This window comes from Xiphophorus hellerii, chromosome 12 (assembly GCF_003331165.1).
Source record: "Xiphophorus hellerii strain 12219 chromosome 12, Xiphophorus_hellerii-4.1, whole genome shotgun sequence".
NCBI classification, from domain to species: Eukaryota; Metazoa; Chordata; class Actinopteri; order Cyprinodontiformes; family Poeciliidae; genus Xiphophorus; species Xiphophorus hellerii.
Window position 1 is genome coordinate 15,036,851 of NC_045683.1, and position 22,259 is coordinate 15,059,109.

At 36.0% G+C, this 22,259-nt stretch overlaps 1 protein-coding gene across 6 annotated transcripts in view; it reads left to right on the forward strand.

Moving 5' to 3' along the window:
- Nucleotides 1–694: 694 nt before the first annotated feature.
- The window catches only part of pdlim5a (PDZ and LIM domain 5a), a 53,163-nt gene continuing 31,598 nt past the window's right edge, over nucleotides 695–22,259 (forward strand). For 5 of the 6 annotated variants that reach the window (XM_032579043.1, XM_032579044.1, XM_032579046.1 and 2 more), the window contains exons 1-3: nucleotides 695–826; nucleotides 1,236–1,370; nucleotides 11,735–11,886. In XM_032579043.1, the coding sequence (XP_032434934.1) occupies nucleotides 1,272–1,370; nucleotides 11,735–11,886 (251 nt within the window). In that variant the 5' untranslated portion in view covers nucleotides 695–826; nucleotides 1,236–1,271. Of the gene's footprint in view, nucleotides 827–1,235; nucleotides 1,371–8,299; nucleotides 8,481–11,734; nucleotides 11,887–22,259 lie in introns of those variants that run through there. The other variant, XM_032579045.1, reaches the window with a different exon arrangement.

Below are 22,259 nucleotides of genomic sequence, written 5' to 3' on the forward strand. Positions count from 1 at the left end.
TGTAATTTAATTTCTTGATTGTATAATTGTGTTTCTTTAGCCTTTACAGACAGGAAAGCTGAGAAAATACTCTGTATTCCCATGAAGGATGTATACTAGAATTAAAACAGACCTGCTTAAATAAAGAGCTCCGATTAACAACTTGCTACCCTTTGCGTTATTGTTGGAACGACTGCGCTGGAGCAGTGAAACAAATTTGTAACAGGAATGAGAAAATCTTTTGTTTATATGACTTCATCAAGCTCAGGGAAACCTTTTCATTGAAGCCTCTGGGGTGTGTTCTTTGGTCTTGATCTCATTACGGCTCGTTTCACCTTAAAGGAAGCGGCCCGTAGCAATGACTCCATGTTCCCAAAATATCCAGATGAAAGATAAACCGTCCCCTCTTTGCTCCCAACTTCCCCCTCCTGTGTCTCCCCTCCCTCCTCTTGTCATTTTCTCTGCATATCACGCTCCCACACTCTTTTCTATAATCCATGTTTCCCCCCCTGTGTTGCCCCCTCAGTGCGTTGCTTTTTATACCTTAATCTCACCCTTCATTATTATCTCCTTCATTTCTCCTCCCCTTACTGAATCTCCTCCTCTTTTCTCCCCTCCCAATCTCTGCCCATTCTTCATCTCCCCACCCTACCTCCTTTCTCTCCCCTCCTCCACCTTTCCCCTCCCACTGTCATTAACTATAGTATAAAAGAGCATTGCATCCCTCTGTGGCTTTCTCACACACGGTGGGATTGCTAAAAAAGGGAGGAGTGCAGGGGAAACTGGAAATTACACCATCTTTAGTGCCTGACTGGAGTTGTTGACCTCTGGAATTCCCATTGAAGAGGTTAGTTCCTTAAGTTTGCGCTATAATGACACCAAATAGTAATAAAATACAGATGTATAAATGTTTAGCATATAAAGATCTTTTTTAGGACAACTGGACATGTCTTACATAAACAACTTAGCAACCTTCTGCAGAAAAAGTGACTAGTTCAATAAAAACATAAAAATGTTAGAAAATAAACTTTAATCTATTTTAGATAAAAAGATGTGAAATTAAATCTCAATATTACATTCTTCCCTTGACATTTTTATCCATTGAATTTTTCATCTCACTTCTTTTGTTTCTGTACTGTACCAAAAACAATTTTTTTCTGTCATATCTCAAATGCAGTCTTGAAGCAACTTAGCAGACCTTTAAAAATCAAGGGGTAATTATTTGATCTTTTGTGTATTGTTTTTCCTGCTACCAGCATCTTTTCTTGTGATCAATACTAATTAAAGAGACCATGAGCGGGAACTACAGCGTCACTCTGTTGGGGCCGGCCCCTTGGGGTTTCAGGCTACAAGGAGGGAAGGACTTTAACATGCCCCTCACCATCTCCAGGGTAAGTAACAAACACAAACACAATTGAATTCAAAAGGGAAGACGCTCAAAAAGACGTGAGCAGGTGACAAAACAGTCTGCACTGCAATCTTATGTCATGCTTCAAGATTGTGTTAATATGCAATGCCATCAAATTGCAAAGGTAAAAAGCATTGCATTCTTAAAGTTTAGTCCCGCACATGCATGTGAAACCATTCACCTCAGGGTAGTAGTGAAGTGACCTGCCAGCAATCTTGTGGAGTTGGTGGAAACTGATTTCTGTCCTTCAACTTCTGCACCTTTCCCTTACCTTTACCTTAGTCTTGAGGCTTATTGCCCAATTTATCCAAACCACACCGGTGATGGCTTAGCTGAACCATCTGCCATCTGTCATCTATTGACCTCACAGGAAACTCATTTTAGTTTTCTTTTCATTCCCCTTCACTTCAAGTGTCTATCGAAAGTGTAGGAATCAAAGTTTTGGCACAAAAGTCTTGGCTTGACTCCTGGTGCTTGAAGAAGTAACTTGATGGTCCCTTGGTTTTATGTCTTAGTAGTGTAGCCTTTCTCTGACTGATGATCTTTCACACACCACACTCCCAGATCTGCTTCCCTCGTCACTGTAGCTGCAATGAGATCCAGAAAGAAGATAATCCCTTTTTTGATATTAGCAAAGCTTCTGTTTTGTTATGCTTGGAACTTCCCAACAGCCACAGCAATTCTGACACCAATACACACAGTCACTAAGAAAGTTGCCTACACTATAGTGCACACATTTCTGGTTCCACAAATCTGATAACGAATGGTTTGCCAGATCCTGTGCCAATCTCCTTCGGGGCCATTTTGGGTTGCCATGTTTGTCTTATTAGTTTGGATGGGATACTTTTCCCTCTAACCAAAGCCATGTGAATTTTTATCCAAGTTGTGTGTTTCTTTGTGACTGTAAGTGTGTGCCTGAAGGCTGGAGTCCAAACATGGAGACAAGATTATGAAAGACATTTTCTGGAAAACACAGAGCAAACTACCAAAACAGAATAAATAGAAAGAAAACAAAAAATCACCCCATGAAAAAAACCACTAAATATACTTCCTAAAAACAAGAATCATTTGAGTCTATAACTGTTATATAAATAGTATTTAAAAGTATGTTCTTTTCATATAAAAGCATTTTTTTTTATGGGTCCAAGAGAATTCTCACTCCCATGCAAGTTGGCAGTAAGTAAACTGTACCTGTCAGCAGTCTGCTCTTAGTCGAACTGAGACTACATTGTAACAGTTTATTAATGTGTTCAGCTTTAATGTGTATTTCGAGGTTCATAGACTGTATGATTTGGCTTATCACAAATATATTGATGGTTTTATCTGTGCAGCAATCTGTTATTTCTTTGAAAAAAAAACTGCCATTGCTTTTAGAAAGTGTAATGTCAATACAATTTACATTATTTATCAAGAACTGGCTTGTTTTAATCAGAAATTCTCTTATTAATTGCAAAACCAGGAGACTGAGAGGTACATGTCAGAAGACTTTATGATTTGTTTGTAATAAATATATCAGTATCAAAGTGAGAGACACATGCAAAGCATATAGATACAGATACAATTTGTAAAAATTATTAAATTATGATAAAATAGAGACTGTAAAAAAGCCACTTTCCTTAAAAACTGAAAATTTACAAGAATAGGTACTCATCTAACATTGTTAATATTTACAGTCAGAGTAGTAATTAACTATTCACAGCAACTAAAAAGAGAGGAATAAATAAAAGTTCTCCAAAGCTCACTAAACAGCTTCGTTTACTGAGAAAATGCTGCTATCATAATAAAATAAAAAGATTAACGTTTTGTATGTCTTTTTCTATGTGCTTAAGAATGTGAAGAGAAAGGTCACATTTGTGTCTGTAAAGGCATGAAAAATGTGCAGTTTAAGCAATTAAATCACTTATTGGTTGTAATATTAATCATCCAAGACCCTAAAGCACCTGCCAAACAGTGTATACTTTATCCAGTACGAGTCAAACTAACATTCTCATTAACGCCATTACTCATTTCTTTGAAGAACTTTGGTTTATAGTGATGTGTTCAATTTAAGTGCCTGCAGCTGGAAGTGTTTTTATCCTTCTTCTTTGCTTATGGCTGTAGACTCTTAGCCTCAGAAGCTGATGACAGTTTGACTCAAAATTAAAATGTCTCTCTAAAGATCATATATAACAATCTCTTTTTCTTTCTTTACCATAATGTCCTGTTTTGTCTCTGCTTGTGTCTGTATTTTAGGTATCTTTTCACTTTAACTTTATAATTCAAACTTCATGCTGCACATGACTCATTCCTCACAAATAACATTTTCAGTCAAATACTGAAAATGTTATTTTTTCAGTATTTGAAAAATACACAAGTCAAATCTTGTGCAAGATTTGACTCTTGCACAAGAGTCAAATCAGCTCTAATCATCTCCATCTTATTAAATCCAGCTAATGATGGTGAAAACCCAGTGTCCATGGCCACATACAGCCATGCAAACGTGCACACTCAATTTAAAATGCACATTAGAGCTCTGCCAGTCTAACCATAGTGTTGGTTCTAAGCAAAGACCACAGAGTACGGGTTATTAGTGTATGCAGAACTACTGCCAAACCACATTTACACCAACAGCTGCTGTTACTAATGCCCACACATAATATATGAGCAAAGTATGCATTTTGTTCCTAGTGCAAGATGTGCATGTAGTGTAAACACATTGCATCAGTGGGTCTAATGGCTGCAACCATAAGTGACTCTAGTTTTGAAGTAAATTGACCTCACTTTTCTATTCATCTTTTTATTTTTAACAACTTAATTTGGTAAAATTACTTGTGCTTCATGGTTAGATTACAGTAAAACATGTTAAGAGTTTCCCCTGTTGAAGTTCTCCAGAAACAGAGAAGAAGAGAGGAAGCATAGTTATATGATAGGTTCCAGTGTGTTCCCCAAACAGTAACATTAAAGACAATAGTAATGCCTGTCCTCATATTCAAAGAGGATTTCAGAAAGAACAAAGGGTATCGCGCCACAATTAATAGCTGTTTAAATCTGCAGTATACAACCTTTTAAAAAATATTATGTTTTTTACATGTTTGCTAAAACCGTCAAGGTGTTGTGACAGTAGACTATGAGACAGATAAGCTGTGGATAAAAAAGTCGAACTCCAGTACCTCCTCCCAGTGGTATTACTGCCATCTACAAAAACATACAGCTCAGTCAGAAACAACCAATGAGAACCAGGAGGAGGGGCAGGCTTCTCTCACTGTCCCCCCTGTTTTTGGTACAAACTGCCAATCTTGAGCTAAAATGTGCTGCTTACATTGAGCAAATCGTAATTGACAGCACTGAGATACTCCTCCATGCTTTGATTGGTTGTTTCTGACTTTGAAAGGAACAAAGAGCCTTGTTTTGATGCTATATTATGAGGATTTTCCTTACCTCATGTCAAAGTAAATTTTGTAATGTATGTGTTTTTGGTTCAAAAGGAAAACAGGCCACCTAATTATATCTCACTACAATCACCTTTGGATAAGACTATCTGGCAAACCGCCTTTGAACAATTTAGTGGAAATCCATTTGTGTCAAATGTTTTCTTTTTAAAGGGATCGTTTCCCATGCAGAAGAGTGAGTGTAGCATTATTTAAAGTTAAATGGATGAAAAAGTGAATCAATATATAAATCTCTCTAATGGAAGCCCATTTGCACTTTCCTCTGCAAAAATAGTTTTAAAGGAAAATAACCCATGGGAGAAGATGCATTAGACTTCTAAGAATAGTACGTTTTTTATGATCACTCTGTCTAACAAGACTGGCTGTTCAACTGCACCAGCATCTTCAGCTGAGACTATATATTTGCTTTGGTATATTTTCTGGTATATTGAAACTAATCAAAATGTGTATAAGGCAAAATATTATAAATGTCATTTGAAATAAAATACATAGTTTTCCTGCTATTTTCTTTGAATATCTGTAAATGTGAAGTTTGGTCATTTGGTGGTCTATGTTTGAATATTATAAATGAAGAATGTTTAATTTAAACAAAACCAAAGTATATTGTACCTTTGTGTGGTGAGGATGGCAAAGTTTTATCTATAAAAAACACTTCCATGGAAGAAAGGAGTTCCCGAACCAGAGGACAGACGCTTCCTGATTTCCCAGAGATGTGATGGGTTCATATCAGACTGTTCTTCCATAGTCCTTCTTCTAATATCAGTCTTCCTTCTTTTAATTTTAAACTTTATACAAACAAACAACTTCATTAATCTTTTTTTATTGCAAATCGACCTGTCAACATTTTCATATGTGTGTTAAAGTGACACTACATAAATCATGGACAATCAAATCTGGGGTTCATTTTTCAGCCGTCCTTATGATCCTCAATGGTATTGTTGAATTGGATCACCATCCCAGTCTGGCATTTTCTGATGATGGTATTGAAGTCCCTGACAATAGTCAACCTCCAATTTCAATTCTGCATTTTTATTTATTGACCGTCTAGAAATCTTTCCTTGCAATCCCAGAAAGTCCTGCAGCAAATTCTTGGCTACAGGAATCCTGACCAAAGTTATTCAGATTTATACACTTGGTTTTTTAAAAAACACAAAGTCTAAGTCTATCTTATAGCAATGAAAAAATGTTAAGATAATATTTTTTTATTAAGTTGGTGTCATTATGGTCACCTTTTATGTTTTTTTAATGACACATATTTTTGTCTTTTTTGAATGTCTCACAGCATTCATTTTCAAGTCACCAACGAATGAAAGACAACACTGAATATCATATTACAAGTAGCCATTTTTAACTCTAGTGACACATGTTTTTAAAGTCTGCGATTTCAATTTAATGAATAGAATCCTCTCAGGCCAGAGAACCTTTACAACCCTGGCAAGAACAATGCAACGGAGTTATAACACTCGCTAGTAAATTCACAGTGTAGAGGACAGTATAACCTATTGTTAAATGGTGCTATAATGGATTTTCCACAGAAGCTGTTAATCCCGTTATGTCTTCTCAGCCTTCCTCCCAGGATGGCTGCCTGGCCTCATCATGTTTGTTCCTAACAGTGGATTCCAAGGACTCACAAGAATGGAAGCAAAAGAAAATGGTTTCGTTTTATATTAGTAACTTTTCTCCTTATTTTATGTCAACTAAATGCAATTTCATGCCTTTTAATTACTGCCATAAAAGTGAAATCAAGTGATCATCAAAATGAGATTTATTGCTCCAGCTGCTGTTCTTACATTATCATCCATGCAAAACTATAAATGCTTCTGCCACAAAAAAGAAACAAACAAAAAAAAAAACTGCAGACCACATCACCTCATTTTCTTCAATGTAGGACTGAGCATATTTTAGCCATTGGCTGCATTGAGTTCCCACAACACTTTAGAGACAATGGTATTCACTCTCACTACAGCAGTAAGGACCACACCAAACTAAACGTCTGATTTTTAAACCAACTTTACACACCAACAATCACAGAGTAACAATGTTGTCACTATGGTAAGTGATGTAATATCCCTGTGTGTGACTGTAGTCATTATAAATGGATAGAATTATGGTAGTGCCCTAATTTATTCCTCATTATAAGTTTGATTCTTTAAAATGACATTATATACAAATATTTAAAATGTCTTGCTGTTTTATGTTATTTATTTATGCTACTTGAATTTCTGTAATTGATCTGAAATATATTTATATGTATTTCCAAGAATGTTAGAAAAACATTGTCTAACCAAATTTGATTGGAGTTTCAAACATTCTGTCTTTTCAAACATTTCATTAATATGTGTGCACATATGCACACACACTGTGTGCCTATAGTATTTACAGTTGCATATATTTCTCTCTAAGCTGCTGTTCAGTGTCAAACTGATTCTGACCAGAATTTACCTTCTTTTACACAATCGGCACATCTGCAGAGTGTTTTTTACTCCCTAGTAAATTGCTTGATTTGTACTGCTTTATTCCATATGCTCTAGTTATTTCATTTGAGAACTTTGCGTTTGCTCATTAATCACAGCCATAGTGTAGCAGAGACTGAATAAACATCTTTAACATCAAAACATTTATTTGGTAAAGAAGTTAATTAGATCTCATTTTACAATTATTCTTTTAAAGAACATGAAACTGAAATGTGATTTTTTTTTTTTTTTTGCCAGCTTGAGGGTTCAACTAAACAATGAAAGCTGAAAATGAACATTTTGTTACTTGGGATGATAAATTGTGAGGGAAATATTGCCTAGCTGTTAACATGTTATTGATAGATACATTCATGTGGGATGACATTTTGTCTGCTCTGCTTCAGTGTCCTGCACCTCTTTAATCTTTTACTTAATTTTTTTCTGCCGCGTCTCTTTTCCTCTTGCATCCATCTCACTCACCTCTGTATTTCCCCTACTTTGTCTTTTTAATCTCTCTGGGCCTCTCCATCTATAAATATTTAGCTTTTTTCTTTTGCTAGGAAATAAAATAGTGTAGCTATAACAGTTGTGAGACAGAAAGTCTGCTTGTCTTCTTTGTTTCTTAGTGTATTTTGAAACCAGGGATTGCTCATGGCACTAAGACCCATCACTCTGCCTATAAACCAAACAACATTGGAGCCTTTTGGAAAAGTTTGTGCTAAAAAAAAAAAAATCATACATCTTAAAAATCTAATGTCGCTGTAAGCATTTTAGCAAGTTTATCTTTCAAACCAGACTCCAAATAGGCTGTTTGGAGTCTAAATATTTGAACTGACTGCAATAAATTAAATATTTTTCAGACCAAATATGATCTTTTGCCCAAAATTAGAATATCCTGATGTTTAAAATAGGAGATGTTTTTGACTTATCTACAAACTTTACAGGTCAGCCCTAAAAAGTAGTCGTTGCTCAGAAAGCTGACCAATAAATTGATTATGACCATAAATTTTGTGTTCTTTTGTTGACAGGAAAACATTTTTTGGAGTGCGTCACTATATTAATCAGCCCTCAGAAAGAGGCCAAACCATTCATCACTTAAAAGCACAGCTTGCTGGGATTTAGCCAAGAAACAGCAGAATTATAAACATAAACCTCTTAACCCAGAGAGACTAATTGTACCACAGATCTCTCCAAGATGAGTTCAGGAAGCTGGTAAGAGGCTTGTGTTTTTTTTTTTTTAAGAAAATGTCCCTCCCTAGATGTAATTATGATAAAAACAGCATTGTCCAAGAGGATAATTTCTTTGACTTATGAATTCCTGGATAGCATAAAAATTTATTTTATTGATCAGAACTTCACCTTTAAGATGGTTGAGTATTCATATTTACCTGAACAATAAATGACAACAACAGTAATGAAGTTTTCAGGATCAACATAATGGTAGGAATCCATCCATCCATCCATTAGGAACAGTTGGTAGAAATTTTGCCCCATTAAAAACTTTCTTTCACCAGAGTGAAAGAAAGTTACTCTTTCTTTTTATTGATTCCACTGTATATGTGTGCATACTGCTATTCGTTGTCTAAGCCAAGAGGCTTAAATCAAACACAGTGGGAAAGCTGAGACTCCAAACCTATACAAACAGACTGAGATTATACAAATTTCTGCTTTTGATTTTTATAATAGTTTGCTTGAACTGTGTTTGACATTAAAATTGAAACTACTTTTATCTTTGAAACCTTTCTATCAACCTAATTAAAATCAAATGTTTCAATTTGGAAACAATCATTCAATCAACAAAACGGACTGCTGGTACCATTAAACTTATAACGTAAATATCAAGTCTGTGCATTACAAACTAACCACTTTTATTTCATGATATTGCTTCCTTAAGCCAAAGTACCTCTTATGTCTCATTCCTTTCTCTGGCCTCCTCTCCGCCATCGGTGACTGGAATTCTCTTTTTTAGCTTATTTTAATAAAAAAAAGTGAAGCACTAATGCTTAAAATAGAACGAGCATTTGTGTGTACTAGTCATAGGTAGAGCACTATGAGGGGAAAACTTTGAACTGGACCTTTTGTGACTTGGTTCATAATAATCCTGAGGTGGTTAGTCAAAACACACCCCTGGAAACAGGTCAAATGTCCTGAATTAAAAGCCCACACATGTACCCAGTGGCATTCTTTTTTATTCCCTTCTGTCTCACTGTTCTTAATACAAACAAATTTAATCAATGTTATGTCTGCACCCTCGTTACTTGGTTCTTTCAGCTCTATGAATCTAAGAGTGGTGGTGAGTGATGTTGCGTGTGTTGGGCTAATGTGACTATAAAAGGCTTGGGGGCTGCAGAGCCTTTACACTAATCCGGCTTGTTTTATTGGCCATGCCTGTCTGTCTTTACTTCTCTATGTGTGTGAGTGTGGATTTATGTGTTTGTGTGTAAGAATGTTTCTGTGTATAGTACAGACAATGATACAGGTTAATGCACTCTACGTCCCTTGAGTGCATTACCACGGATAATGTTTTCTTTTAGGAACACAAAGTTAAACATTAAGACTTCATAGGCACCATTAGACCAAAGTTGATTTTTACAAGTGTGTTCACAATAGCAGCACATGTGGATCCTTTGTTGTGGAGTTGAAAGAAAAACATTCATTCACTCACATTTGGACACATATAAGGAAACTGTGTGACCAAGAATGGTTAGGGCTGCAACTTCAAATTCTGTCTCTTGGGAAGTGACTTAAACTGTTTCTCTAACATGATTAATTAATACAAAAGACCCAAAATCGGAGCAACCACTGTATTTAACTCTATAGATGCACTTAAATTTTGCCTTTTTGATTGCAGTCCATCACCACTAACAAGAACAATCGATTTTCTTGATGATGGTATGGTTTTTCAACACAGCTATAATTTTTTTTTAACTCATCTGTAAGTATGGATCTAACCCGACCAATGCTCAGAAGAAAATAAATTATTAAATGACAACAGTGGTACTTCCATTTGAATAGTTTTAAATTAGCTCCAAGGTATCATTGCACTAATTAAAGTCTGTCTAAATATTTTGAATGTAATGAAAGCATTGACTGCGACATATTAGAGGTTTATTTATACTTTATTAAGCCTGTAAACCTGACAGCCATCAACTTTTGTTTCCCCACATTGTTTCTTCCAAAAATGTTGACATAATGGCATTTTATGAGTGATTAATTACTTAGCTTCATCTGTAGAGTAAGTAAAAGTTCAGGCTGTCTGTTGCCTCAGGCATTTTCTTATACAAGCAGGCACATTATAAAACACAGATGTTTAATTGCTGGTGCTTCAGTTGCAGTTACAGACATCCTGAATTAGCTTGAAACACTTACTTCTCACTTCCCACACACAAATACAGGATGTTTTTCTATCTTCACAAAGACTTTGCATTGAGTTCCATTAATTTTTCACTCACTTCTACAGCCTAACGCTGACCTTTACCCTAAACCTATCCATTACCAGTACATGCACAGCCATAATGAGAACCCAGATGCAGAGAGGCTGAGACAGGTGAGTAGCTTTGAAGATTTAATAAAAAAATATGAACACAGACTTACGGGGAAAAAAACAACAACATGGGCACACAGGTGCAAAACAAAACATAAAGAACCAACTAAACATAAAGAACCAACAAAAGCATTAGGCACATGAAAAGGAAAATAGAATCTAACAAGAATTAACAGGAGGAACCAGCAAGAAGAGTCTGAGAAAGAGTTGTATATATACTTGAGAGCTTAATTACTTGAACAAGGAACAAATGGTTAATTAGAAACAGGTTGCAGGTGTGAGGGGATAGAGAGAGAAAAAATGCCACAGGGGTGAGGGAGAGTACACAACAGGGGTAGTAAGAGTAAAAAAGAATAACTAAACACAACTAGAATCACTAAATAAGGACTGAACTAAAGCAAAACAGAAACAAGGCTAGTCTCATCGAAATAAGAAACTACAGAATACTAAGAATACAGAACAATAAACAAACCTCACAACAACCCAAGATCCTAACATAAACCTAACCTAAACTCAATTCACAAAGTCCTAAACCTAATCCCTGACCCCAGAACAGCACTTCTTACCAGACCCAGGTTTTGGGCCCCACAAGGAGCAGTTGGTCCCCTACAGTGTATGTTAGGAAAGGAAAAAGGTCCTTGCAATGTATCATCTATCAGGCCACACACGCACGCATCTACACGCACACGCCCTCATTGTGAAACACAAACAGTAAGTTTTTTGTTGAAAAACCCAACCTTAATTATTATTTCCATTGTTTACTTTAATGCTGATTATAAATATGCATCATGGATTTTTAGATTCCCCTTAATGTCAAAAACAAATTGATCAGATTTACAGGTGACAACAGCAATGGCCACATTACTCGAAAATGATGAAAAAGATGTGTAAAATGTAACTTGAGGATTCTGTGTTTCCACAGCTGACGGATGGTGGGAAAGCAGCTAAAGGTGGTGTTGCAGTTGGAGACACGGTTCTCTCCATCGATGGTGTTTCCACAGAGGGCATGAACCACCTTGAGGCCCAAAACAAAATCAAGAACTGCACCGGGAACCTTAGTCTCACTCTGCAGAAGTAAGCAATGACCTCATGCTTGTTAGTTTTTATGATAAAAAACAATTTATATTGCTGCAGTTATGCACAAAAATGACAGATTGTCTTTGTCCCCACGAAATACACAGGTTGAACAAGAACACTTTTAAAGTCAAAGATTTCTGTAACAAATTTAAATACCTTCCTGTTAAACTCCAAGCATCCCCATCCAGGCAGTAAATCACTGTTGTTGCAGTAGTGAGTTATTGCTAGTTTTCACACACATTGACACCATTTCGTTCTGTCCAAACTATTCATTCCCTGATGGAAAGAAAAATAACTAAAACAACAAGAATAGAATCTAACACGTGGATGACCAACTTTTCCTGAAGGTCTAATTCTAAACTGGAATCCTCCACTGTGTCTATGATTTATCACAAGCATTTCTGCTAAAGAGTGTGTGTGTATGGGGCTTCATCTAGGAATCTCATGTGGTTTCAATTGTCTAGTTCTCTGGCAGCAAATGTAGATGTGTGTTTTTACTTAAACACTGTGAGATGTTCAAAGGCTGCAACACATTCCCTTCATAAAAGAATGAAGAGCATTAAAGTAACTAGCCCATTAAAAGTATAACATAAATTATTGTAGAGTAGAAAAATCTTATGAACTACTCAGTTTCCTTTTTTGTGTGTCTTTTATTGTCTGAAATTCTCATTTTGGTGTCCCTCCTCTGAGTTTCCTATTTCATTCACCTCCTCCACATTTCAGCCTGGCTGAGCATGTCTTCTAATCTGCATCCAAACGATGACAAAATGAAGATGTTTACATTCGGCCTAATGGCAAAAAATGTCTGGTGCAGTAAACATAGCTTTGCCTTTTATAAACCAGTGTCAGTATGGGGCTTTCTTTTGGAGTTAGTCATTGTGAATGAAAGATTTTTCATGAAATTCAATGAAACTCATTGAATTTCTTTGTTCAATGAAAGAAAACTTAGATGAAATTCAAAATTACCAATTACCATTACTTTTCGATGTGAGATTTTCTGTTTTGATGGCTAGCTGTTTTTAAACTCATGATGATGGATATATTGTCTTATGAGAAACATGGGGAATGTACATGTGAAAATTTAGCATTATTTTTTCACATTACTACCACAAGTTTAAATGAATTTTATTGTTATTGCACAAAAGTAGTGCATTATTGTGAAAGCAATATAAAATGATATGATTTTTTGCTCCCAAAATTTCTGAAAAGTAAATCCAGTGACAATTATCTTCAAAAGTAACGTATTAGAAAATAAAATGTACTTTTGAGTAGTTTAATCTCAGTATAACAACAGATGGGCTGTAAAGGAGATTGCTTAATAAAACTATATTTGTAAACCATTTGGATGTTACTCAAATAAAAACTAAAATGTTTTCACAGTGAGGCACCATTTATTCTTGCACGTAGGAAACAATATTTCAGATAGAGTGGTTGCATGAGTTCAAAACTTAAATAGCTTGTGTCGTGTTTCACTCTAAAAATAATTTTTTAGCCAGACTCCCAAATAAGTCTAACCCAATGTAAGACGAGTTAAACAAAATATGTTCTCTGACCTTGGCTTACAGTAAAAACATGTTTGACAATTTTACATAAGCATATAGAATTTCTTATTCTGGAGATATAGATGAAACAGTTTACTGGCTAAACTTACAATTAGAGGTATTAGAACCACAATCATAAAGATTACAATGCTTTTTATTCATTATTTTAACTCTATGAAGTCAAAGTGACTAATATATTTTTAAAGATCTGATTTACACTTAATTTACAAGTGTATCAGTTTGTGGGTTTTTATTTAGTTTGTTGTTTGGCTCTCATTTGTACTTTGATGGACATTGTGTGTATTCAGACAGTGTCACACCGGGGTCAACATCTGGGATTTATTGAGTTTAAACAGTGGAACAAACCTCCTCATCCCATTGTCTCTTTTAGTTTTTATGGGAGTCACTCTGTTCTCTTTTTCCTTCTCCTTTCCACCAGCACATTTTGATTGGGTTTGTCAGTGGGTCACATAGCAAATGGAATGATAACAGTGAACAGACAGAGAGAAAAGTTAATGATGAATGTGTCTCCTGAATGTCTTTAAAATAGATAGCTTATTTCTTTTCTATATAAAGGGTTAATTAGAGAACTGATGGATACCAGGACAAGATATAAAAAAGCACCAAAGTAAAATGACCTTTTCAAGGAACAATTTAACTGTATACGTTAATGAGTATAACGTGTACTTACTAATGAAAAACAATGTAAAGTGGGGCAAATAATCTTCGAAACTGACTACCTCCATCAAGCAAAAAACTGGAAAAGAAATATGAAATGTATCATAATATTAAATTTGCTGTGATTATTAGAGATGTGTACAATATCTAGAATGTCTGACCCAAGCCATACAGTTCCTTTCCCTTCAGACTTCCAACTTGTTTGGCAAAGAAAGTTAGAAAGAAATTATCTAAAAAAGTATTTTATTCATTCTTGTAGTATTTAGCTATTAGAAATTATTTTCTAATAGCTAAATGCTAAATATAAACTTGCTTATAACTGACATAAACAAGGTTTTATTCTGATTTATTGTAGGCGATGAGAAAAGGTGGTTGTGTGTATTTTTCTACAGAGGATATAAATATCTGTTTTTAGCATGATTTTATTACACGTCAGCTGCTACAAATACTGTAATTAAGATTAATAATAAGTTGCAGATTACTGTGGGTGATCTGGAATAATATAGTAAATAAAAAATATTTACTATATTATTCCTCAAGTAAAAAGATTTACATTTATTTGGATTAAATTATTGCTGAAACTAAAATAGTTTCAGACTTCCATCCAAGCAATTATTGAACCTTAAATCAATAACAAAACAATGTTGTGCAGAGGGCCAAGAAAAATGAAAGCTATGATGTGTTGCAGCCGGACGGGTAGATTGAATTTGGGGAGTAGAAAATGCTCCGGCTGAGAGATAAAGCATCGTGATAGGGGGCAGTACTGAGCTCCATAAACACAACGAGCGCCAGGTTCTCTTCTTCTACGAATTAAAATGAATGAAAACAGTCGGGGGGGAAAAAAATACAGAAAATGTTCAAGACCACTCTCTGGCTACCAGATCTTTGAAAATGAGAAGCAAGATTGTTTCTTTTTAAACAGAATGACAGATATGTGAAGAAGGATAGGTGTATGGACGTCATATAGAATAAAGGTAAGATCATACACGATTTTAAAGTTTAACAGAAAACAGAGGTCTTTCTTGCTGTTATATTAGATGTTATGTTAGAAGGCTTAATTAGTTATAGCTTAAATTAAAATCTTGTTTTTATATTGGATTTGGACATTTGACCCTGGTGGAGTCTGTGCCTCACCAGTCACACCGCACATCACTGATACATTATGTATGAATCAGATTATATATAAACTCAAGGGGCACCGGGAAAAATCATGTTACCATTAAAGGAGGCAGGAAGCATTTGCTGAAAGGAATGAAGTTGGTGCTTGGAAAATGTCAGGAATTGCAAAAACAGAAAAACCTTTTCCTCACTGCTGATGGGTTTATTCTGAGTTGGTCTCCTTTGGGGAATCACAAACTTTCACTATCTAAATAGCCCTCATTACTGTTACAATTATTCCATTTAGATGTACACCAAAGCATTAAACTGTTCACTTCCAATTATTCTATTCCTCAACAAAACCACCTTTGTATTTTGCTGTAATGTGTTTCAGCCATTAGTGCCTGGCTGAATGCTTTATTCCCTGTGGTGAAGTTTTTCTGAAGCCTGTGACGTTTTAACAAGTCTCTCTGTGTAGGTGTTTTGATTCTTGTTTGATAGCAATGGCACAGCCATGAGGTTCAGGGTGATAGCTTGTACAAAAAGTGAATACCAAGATTTTTTGTATGATAGAGAACCATAGCATGGAGTAAGATTAGTCTCATTGGTATGGATGATATGTGTGATTATTGAACAGGAAACTACACACACACAGAAGGGCGAAACCTTTTGTTTTATTCTTCTGGGTCCATTTCTCTTTTATAATTTTGGAGTGTTGTGACTATTGCAAAGGAACCACACAGTGTAATTGCTGTTTTTGGCAAGCCTTTTCTTTGGCATTAGGTTTGAAGTTGTGAAGTCTAAGTTTACATGCACACAACATGTTCATTCAAAACCTGTAAAGAGACCTGTCCCTGATCTGCCCCTGTCCAGTCATCCATCAGTAGAACTTGGCAATATCCCAAACAGCTGTGAGTTTCTAGGAAGTTAGGTCTGCAGTGCAGGAGGTGTATTTGGCACTGACATTAACACTGCATATACAAACTAAAGTCTGGAAGTATCTCAGCCATTCTTTTCAAAATTGTAATTGTATTTGGGGCAACGGTGGCCAAGGAGGTCAGGGTTTGAAATGCCCCAGGGCAGCTGTGATAAGATTTGCTTGTATCTTTGCAACACAGCTGATTCTGGGGTGTGACCACCTTACTTGGCAAGACTAGGCTGTACCAGTGGAGGGTGGGGAGAGAGTTGGACTCTGACCACCCTCATTGCATCGACATTTTCTCACAACACACAGAAATGGCAAAAAGTTCTCTCACTCCCATTATGGAGTGTTTTGTGAAAGGGGTTTTCAATTACCACAATCAAGTTATGCTGATTGCCAAATCACTCTCACATTTTGTTGCCAACCTTTATCATTTAATCCCAATATTCATCCATTTTGTACTGGTAAGCAATACATTTATTCAATGTACAGTACAGACCAAAAGTTTGGACACACCTTTCTAATTCAATGGGTTTTCTTTATTTTCATGACTATTTATAAGGCAAGAAATCCCACTTATTAACCTGACAGGGCTCACCTATGAAGTGAAAACCATTTCAGGTGACTACCTCTTGAAGCTCATCGAGAAAATGCAGAGTGTGTGCAAAGCAGTAATCACTGCAAAAGGTTGCTACTTTGAAGAAACTAGAATATAAGGGGTATTTTCAGTTGTTTTACACTTTTTTGTTTAGTGCATATTTCCACATGTGTTATTCATAGTTTTGATGCCTTCAGTGTGAATCTTCAATGTCAATAGTCATGAAAATAAAGGAAACTCATTGAATTAAAAGGTGTGTCCAAACTTTTGGTCTGTACTGTACATCCAGTACGAATCAGTTCATTCTTGTGATAGTACAAATTATTGACTTTCATGTATAATTTTATTTGATTGTATTTGTATTTCTGATCAGTATATGTTACGGCCCAATTGATTATGGCTCTGATTCTCATTTGGGGAAGTCCATAGTTATGAAATATGAATGATCATGATGCCTGTTTGAACCAAAACAACTCTGAGCAGTCTCTTCCAGATAAATAATGTTTGTTTGCATAATGTCACTTCATAGCTTTGAAATATAAGTAGATTAGATCTGGTTGAAAAGAGCTACAAATTGTCCTAAAGTCAGGTATGTATTGACACATGAAGCATCCTATGGCAGCTGGTTCCTTACTGGTACCAGAAATTTTTTTATTCATCATCACTAAAATAACAAAAGCATAAAATAGATATCTTGCTTAAATGTATGGAAGTGTTTCACAGGAAGTGTCATCTGCTGTCAAGCTCACCTCAGCTTCATAAGTTTTGTATTACAAATACTTATCAGTCATAGAAAAGGGTAATAGAGAAACTGAACATTTGGTACTGACTGATAAACTGCTCAAACCAAAGCAGCTGCAGAGTTATTTTAAGTTCTGCAGTGGAAGTAGCGACAGACGAGGGGTAGGGCGAGGGAGGTTTACAGAGTTGAGGTATATGATTTCAGTTTGTTTATGTGGGAGTTTATGTTTCTGGCTTGTGTATTATATAATGATGTATAACAGTACTTCAAAGTTTAACTGTCTAAATACAGAATACAGAACCAAACAGTTTAGGCATTACACTTCCTGGTTGAGGAGCATCGGTTTGAAGTAAAGACCAACATTTTGGTCAAAATTTTATTCCCAAAGGCAACCTCAGTATGCCACTAGAGATATTTGCATCAGTCTCGGTACCACTGTTTTTCAGATTTTTTTATAGAGACTTTTTGTGCATCTAAAATGTAGTTTCTCATAAGAAACATGAGAAAGCATAAGTTACATAACTGGTTGTTTGATTTATGGAAGGAGTAATTTGGTTACCTGGTTGTAGGTAACACTGATACTTTAATAAAATGACATATAGCCTATTTTTAAACCCTCATTGAAACTGGACCCACTTTGCTTACTTCAAAATGAGCTGCAAGTACACAAGCAGCAGATTGAAATAACTCTCAGAAGAATAAATATTTGCACATTTGCATTTATATTGTACCTGTTGGCAAACATTATTGAAAAAAAAAACTAACATAGTATGCCTTTATGTATATATACTATGTTTTAGTATTGCTGTTTGTAGGGTAAAAAAGATACATTAATCTCTGTAAAAATATAGTTAAGCATATTTATGTTCCACTCACTGTTAAGTTGTATAACATCTATAGCTGCTAAAATCTGCAGCTCTATGCAAATCTTCTGTACTTATAGGACCCCTCTGTGCAGCTGCCATTGTCAGTTATTTGGTTGTGATAGTTGCCAAAGATGCTCCAAAGCCAAGAGTGCTACACTGGGCCCACCTGTCTCTGTCTGTCACTGGTGTTTGGAAGTTGCCAAAGATCATCTAAACCCGGTTGCTGTCGTCTTTGTCGGGGCCCACTGAATCCACCACTGATATCTTAATGCCAGGAGAATAGAAAGCACAGCTTCATACACCTGTTTCTGCATATCCTTTTCAGGTCAGTCACTTCTTGCCAAATAAAATACAAATCCAAGTAACACTATAGTCAGAGAAGGTAGTCCATAGGTATTATGAAGCCAAGAACATTGTGTTAATATCATCAGTCTTTGGATTTTTTTCTTTCCTCTCTTTGCCAAGTACATCTTACACTCGGCCAAAAACACTCATCTTCATCCTTGCAAGGATTGTTGAATGATCCCCAGCAGTTTCTAGAGTCATCTGCTCTGATTTTTTTTTGCCCCTCCAGGGGGTCTTTTGTGGGCTCTAGTGTCCCTTATATGAAAGTAGGCTGACAGGAAAGGGGGAAGACATGCGGCAAATGTCACCGGGTCCGGGAATCGAACCCGCAACGGCCGCGTCGAGAACTCAAGACCTCCAAACATGGGTCGCGCTATCCCCTACGCCACCACGGCACGCCCCATCTGCTCTGATTTAACAGAAAAATAAGAAGCTATACTTCTTATTATAAATGATGAGTATGTGCATTAAGTTAGTTTAGGAGGACAGCACACATTGAAACTATACATCGCATTTTCTGCAGACTTGTTTCAAATCAACATAATGACTCTATAATAAATTTACATTAAAACATTTTGAGACACAGTGCATAATTGTTTTCCCAGACATGATTTGCCATCTTCGCTCATGGGCCTAACGTTTAACTTCAGGAATTTCAGTTATCTACTTGGACTGTGCAGGACTTACCGAAAAACTTACCGAAGAGTGAGAATGTTAGGAATGTTTGGGAATTATTACAAAATAGCCACATAAGGCAAAAGTAGTGATGGCAAAGGTTAAAGCTTGACTTTAAATTCAGACTAAAGATTGACATTCAGATTAGTCAGTAGGAGGGAGTTGAGAGAAATATTGTTTACTAATACCCTACCCAGTCTTGTAAAAGTGATTTTATTCCCAAAGGCAGCCTCAGTGTTAGGGTTGAACAATGCTGTTCACATTACAGCATTGTTACTGTAATATGAACTGTCATTTTCCCCAAAAACTGTATAATTTTTTATTTTAAAATCGTTGTCTCAGTACTCTCAATTTTACTGACATGTAAAGCCTGGAAGCATCAGGGAACATTTCAAATGAGTTAGAGTCAAATGCAGACAAAGCAATGAAGCAGGGAATGTGTCAGACAGTGATTGATTCTGAATCAAAAGCAATACTGCTACGACTCCTAAATATTCATGGTAAAAATAATGTCACAAAATTTTGCATGTATGTGGGAGCATGTCTAAGAGTTGCTAACTCTTATTGATATGTAACTTCTTCAGAAGACCTCAGACCAGATGCTTACTATGGATCACACTTCTTTCCCAGTTGTTTATCATCTTGATGTGCGCTGTACTTTGTACTGAGAAGTAACCCCAGCTGGAGTCCAGTCCATTTCGCCTCTCTTTCTTTCCTTTGATTTATGCAGTTTGTAATTTCTGTTTTTGCTGTTTTAAAAATTACAGCAAATTGCCAGACATAGAAGGAAAAGTAAAGTAGTAAATAACATAATGTGTCATCCTCTTAGATTCATAATAAACAGGCTTTGGACATCTTATTATTCATCTGTTTGGCTGACTTTCATTTCAGAATATGTGGGTGATTTGATTTGGCCCCCTGAACTCTTCTGTTTTTCTCGTGCCATCTCATTATGTACTTGATTTGCCAAAGACGCAAAGAGTGCTTGTTCTGTGCAGAATCCAAATTTCTGGTAACAATCCTTCATCTGTAGCCTTAAATTTAAGGTGTCATCTGTTTTGTGTAATTCAAGCAATGTAATTTAGGAGACATGTTAAGTACGGCTGACAGTTTGACTTAGATGATCCCGCATTCAAGAAATCTCTCTGCTCCTTAAAGTGGATAATTTTTACTGAGACATTCATCGTGCTTGTCAGGTAGCATTCTGATTGTTTTAATGCAGAGTACAGACATATTTTGTTTAGACTGACTGCCTGAACGGCCAGAAATGGATTCATTAGTTTATTCGGTTATGCTTTAAATCCTACAGAGCTGGAAAAATGTGGGTTTCTTAAAAGAGGTTAGGTCAAGGATTAATTATAGCAGTAGAAGCTTAAAACCCTGCACAGTAGCGTATATAGCAAAAAACCCTTTTTGTCTACATTTACAGTTTAACTGATTTTTGACCTCCACAGCAGAAACCCAGTGAACTGTGGATAAGCAGAAGTTTAGTCTATTTTACACCTCCAAGTTTGCACATTCATACACATACATATTGCCTTTTCTGGCTGAAATGTTGTTAGTTCCCTTTCCGCCCTTCTCCTGACTCCTGCTGTGTTGGAGTTTTGTGTTCTAGTGCTGACTAGCAAGCTGCTGGAAACATTACCTTCTTTCTCCTGCCTTGGCAGGTTTTAGCTTAATGTGTCTGCTTCCTGTCATGATTTGTGTTTAAGACTCCTCTGGGTACCAGTTCACTGCTGAGTGTTTTTGTTAGACAGTGAAATGTGCCAATTTGTTGCTATGTTACCTTACAAAGCAAAGTTGTGGCATTTTCTGTCACCTCATTAACTTCGTGTAATTAACCTATAAATTCTACAAGCCATGTTACAACGTCATTGGTTTATCTACAACTGAGGTTATCAGACATGTGCAGACACATGTAAACAACAGATCAGGTCAGGGCATGTAGGCCACATATCTGTGTAATTTATCAAATAATACCATAGTGGACAATGAGTGTGTTAAATAAAATCAATCAAATCAAGTCAATGACTGAATAACTGAGTTACAAAAACATCCCTGAGTCAAATATTTAAATTCAGTGCTGTATTCAAATGTCTCATAGGAAAGGTTATTTTTCTCACATGATATCCTCATGCTAAACTAGGTATGATGAAAATCAAAAAAATGGTTTGGTCCATTTTAACAAAAATGTGAACCACTATAGTCAACTAAGATTCTGAAGTTGAAGCCACAATTAAAGCAATCTCAACAAAACTGGACACTGGAGGATTGGGGAAATGTTGTTTGCTCTGGTAGTTATTGATTTAAACTGCAGCATTCTACTTCCAGCAGGCTAATGCACGATGTCACCCAGTTTATGTAATCTCAAACTGGTTTTCTTGAACAACACAATGAGTTCGCTGTTCTCTAATGGGGGTTGTGGAGATTCACACTACAATGTGCAGCAGACAAATCTGATGCAACTGTTTGATTCTATGATGTCAATGTGGAGCAAAATTATTAAAGCAATGTTACTATCACCTTGTTAAATTTACATGCTTCAATTACTTAGGGCAGTTCTAGAGATAAGGTGGACTTCAACCCATTCCTAAAAAGGGTTAAGTGATAAGATGGCCAGTGAATATATGAAACCTTCATGCTTTTTGTGAAAACAGAAAACTGGATTTTTGGTTTTCCCTAAAATATTACTAAACATTCCTGAACTCTCCATCATCTATCTTTTCATCTTGTGAGCTCTATGTAGTCTTACACCCTAATAACTGATAAAAATTAAAAACAAGGGTTTGATGATCCTTTGAATTTAGAAACCAAAGCATTGTAGCTGTGATAGTTCAATACTGAATCGCTGCTTTTTCTCACGCCTATTTAAATGAGTAATGTTATTGGAGGGAAGCTGGTGCAG